The sequence below is a fragment of the Apis laboriosa genome, unplaced genomic scaffold, assembly GCF_014066325.1.
Source record: "Apis laboriosa isolate Shangri-la unplaced genomic scaffold, ASM1406632v1 scaffold40_cov151, whole genome shotgun sequence".
NCBI lineage: Eukaryota > Metazoa > Arthropoda > Insecta > Hymenoptera > Apidae > Apis > Apis laboriosa.
The window spans coordinates 2,596,174-2,599,223 of NW_025223180.1; the positions used below are offsets into that span (position 1 = coordinate 2,596,174).

At 25.5% G+C, this 3,050-nt stretch overlaps 1 protein-coding gene across 1 annotated transcript; it reads right to left on the reverse strand.

Annotated features, from left to right (window-relative positions):
- Positions 1 to 421: 421 nt before the first annotated feature.
- Positions 422 to 2,462, reverse strand: LOC122715891 (pro-corazonin). The gene is made up of 3 exons (XM_043938430.1): positions 2,415 to 2,462; positions 634 to 852; positions 422 to 550 (listed from the first exon to the last, which is right to left on the reverse strand). Exons 1-3 carry the CDS (start codon positions 2,457 to 2,459, stop codon positions 446 to 448), a joined length of 369 nt encoding a protein of 122 aa, XP_043794365.1. The 5' UTR covers positions 2,460 to 2,462; the 3' UTR covers positions 422 to 445.
- Between the last annotated feature and the right edge of the window lie 588 nt (positions 2,463 to 3,050).

Here is a 3,050-nt window from a genome sequence, read left to right on the forward strand (position 1 = left end):
AAAAGTTCAGTGACACTCGATGCTGCTATTGTTTTTCTTCAATCTCCAAGATGGATCAAATTAAATTTAAATTTCACTCGAATGTAAAATGCGTTATCTTTTTTTTTCTTTTCTTTTTTTCCTTATTTTCTTCTTCTTTATTTTCTTCTTTCTCGTTTTTCGCGTAGCTTGAAGAATTTTAGCATTTGATAAAATTTTTATATCTTTATTGAAATTGAAATTACCGATATATAGATATATAAATATCGAACTATATATATATTGTACGTATATAATATATAATATATAATATTGGCTGTAATATTTTAATCTTAACACGAGTTATAATAATAAGTGATAAATAAACGAGATGGTAAAAATTTTCGTTGAAGATATTCTTTATTTGGTGATAAATAAGGCGTAATCGATTAAGCTTTTACGACTAAAAATTACAATGTTGATATTATTAATAATTATTATCGGTAGGAGCAGGTTGTCTATGATCGTTGATCATATTTTCGGAGAAGCTTCTTTTTGGAAAGTTAAGCAGTTCACAAGGCATTTGAAACAGCTGTAAAAATAAAAAGTTTTCAATTACAATGCGAAAGAAGAAAATATTTTCTTCCCATTTTTTTTTTCTTTTTTTTCATTTACTTGATTATTGATATTTCCTTGAAGCAATAATCTCAATTTCTGTAACTCGCAGTTGGCAAAAACATTGTCCGATTGAATTGGATTCCTATTCACAAGTTCCTCCAACGATGTGGATCTTTTTCCATTTGTCCAGCCATGACTATACGTAAACATTTGACACATAACTATCGTTATAGTCAATGATAAGATGAACAAAATTAGGATTTGAGAGTTAACCATCTGAAATATTGAAAAAAATATGTTTATTTTAAAATGATATACTATCCGTTTAAAAAAGGGAAAATATATAGAAATTAATTCTTCTTTTCTTAATATTGAAAAAAAAAATCATTACATTTCTATTCTTGATATGATATTTCATCGATTATAATTTTTCAATAAAATTTAAAAGAATTTAAATAATACCTCTATAAAGAATCTTAAACATTTTAAAAAATATAGAATGGATGCCAAAAATTCTTTGTTGATTCCAAATAGACAATTGATACTTTTTCAAAGTTATGTAGAAATCATTGTGAACTTAATTCTTCTTGTCATAGAAATTGGTATCGTGCGTATTTATCAAGTACTGTTACGCCATAAATCAAAAAGAAAAGTGTATTGCGAATTCCGATCAGGCTTATTTTTCACCAGTTTGAATTCATATCTTTTTCTGTGGTCGAACGAACGAAAAACGCAGTTTTAACTCGTGATGCGCAACGAGTGCTAATATAAAACAATGGATTGTTCAAGTGTCACGGTTGACTTGCTGGATCAATGATCCATTCCAACAATTTAAGATCTCATAAGCCAGGCTATTCGATTTCTCGGTCACCTGTTTTACTTTTATTTAACAATGTAATTTATTTTAACAATGTAACGAGTGCAATCTAACTTGTAACTGAAAAAAATTAGTTTCTAACTAAAAACGTAATTTTTTTCTTAATAATAATAATAAAAAAAAAGATTTCACGGAAAAGAAATCATCACAAAATATTCAACTGTAAGAAATCCAAGAAAACCATAACTTTTAATTATTTCGTGATTTACTGTATACACTGCTCTCTGTTCGATAATGATATTATAATGATATTTCTTTGCGAAAAGACTCGTAAATTGCTCGTTTGCATTCTTATCCAAAAAAAATGATTTGCAAATGATTTCACAAATGTTAAAATGCATTTATTTAAAATTCACGTGGCCCAATCGAAGCCGTTTTAACATATTCAATTTGGATAATGTCTTAATTAAATAAAGACTATTCCTCTCATTTTCATGAATATTTTAAAATCATGATTCAATGAATAAAAAAAAAAAGACAAAGAAAAACTATACATTTATCTCCGCGTTCACTGACACGCGGTGCCACATGAGATTTTTTCGAAAAATTTTAGAGTATCTTCGTACATTTCCACGTGCTAATTTTAAAAGAACCATTAACTCTACACGCATCCCTGGTCATTAAGATAAAAGTAAGTGCTACTAAGTGTCTTATGGATAAGAAACGTGACCAGCATCTTTGTCGCATAGAAACGAGACGTTTTCAAACTTATTGTTAAAAAGTTGCAAAATGCTTCTTCATTATTTTACACTGTTTTATCTTGAATAATGAAAATCACAATCTTAACAATGAAATTAATAAAATGAAAAAAATTGAGACTTATGATTATTAAACAATAGTTTAAATTTACAATTTAAAAAAAAACGAAGTCACAAAGAAAACGCAATTTTATATACGTGTATATAAACGTGTATATAAAAAATATATATAAATATTACCTTAAAAATATACATAAACATACCTTATACCTTAATAGCTTTATGCAACAATACTTAGAATACAACATAAAATGTTCAATGTTGTGATTTCAAGATACTGTCAGCCATGATCCTTTGAAACAGCTTTATATAAGGAAATCCTCTCATACCCTTTATTCGTAAAACTCATTAAAAGTTTCCCTCTCTTAGTCCTTTATACTCTTATACAATATCAAAACTTTCAACTTATTAATAATAACTAGTAATCAACAAAAATCAACAAAAGCATTAATAATTATTAGACAAAAATTGTAATAAGTTCAGTAGACCATGAGAAATTGTGTAATAAATTTTCATTGAGCTATTGGAAGTTTCTAGAGGATTATTAAATGTTCAAAATGATGATCTATACAAGATAGAAAGATGTCTCTATATATTTATAATTATTAAACAATTGATGCATTAAAAAAAATTTAATTACGTCGTAAAGAATTAATTAAAATTTCTTATCTTTCTTAAAATTTTAGTTTTTATATTTTTAAAAAATTGTTAGATTTTTGAAAAAAATAAAGTTTAAAATATTTTTAAATATATATATATATATATATATATATTTAAATATATATAATATACATTTCATATATTTAATCCAAAATTTATTAATAATTCTATTTCAAAAA

Bases quoted from the DNA above. Each gene is read 5' to 3' on its own strand.
- LOC122715891 (XM_043938430.1), bottom strand. From the start codon at position 2,459: ATGTTGTATTCTAAGTATTGTTGCATAAAGCTATTAAGGTATAAG. The intron at 853-2,414 runs GTATGTTTATGT...TCAATATTTCAG, and splicing joins TAAAGCTATTAAGGTATAAG to ATGGTTAACTCTCAAATCCT. The intron at 551-633 runs GTAAATGAAAAA...TTATTTTTACAG, and splicing joins AAGGAAATATCAATAATCAA to CTGTTTCAAATGCCTTGTGA.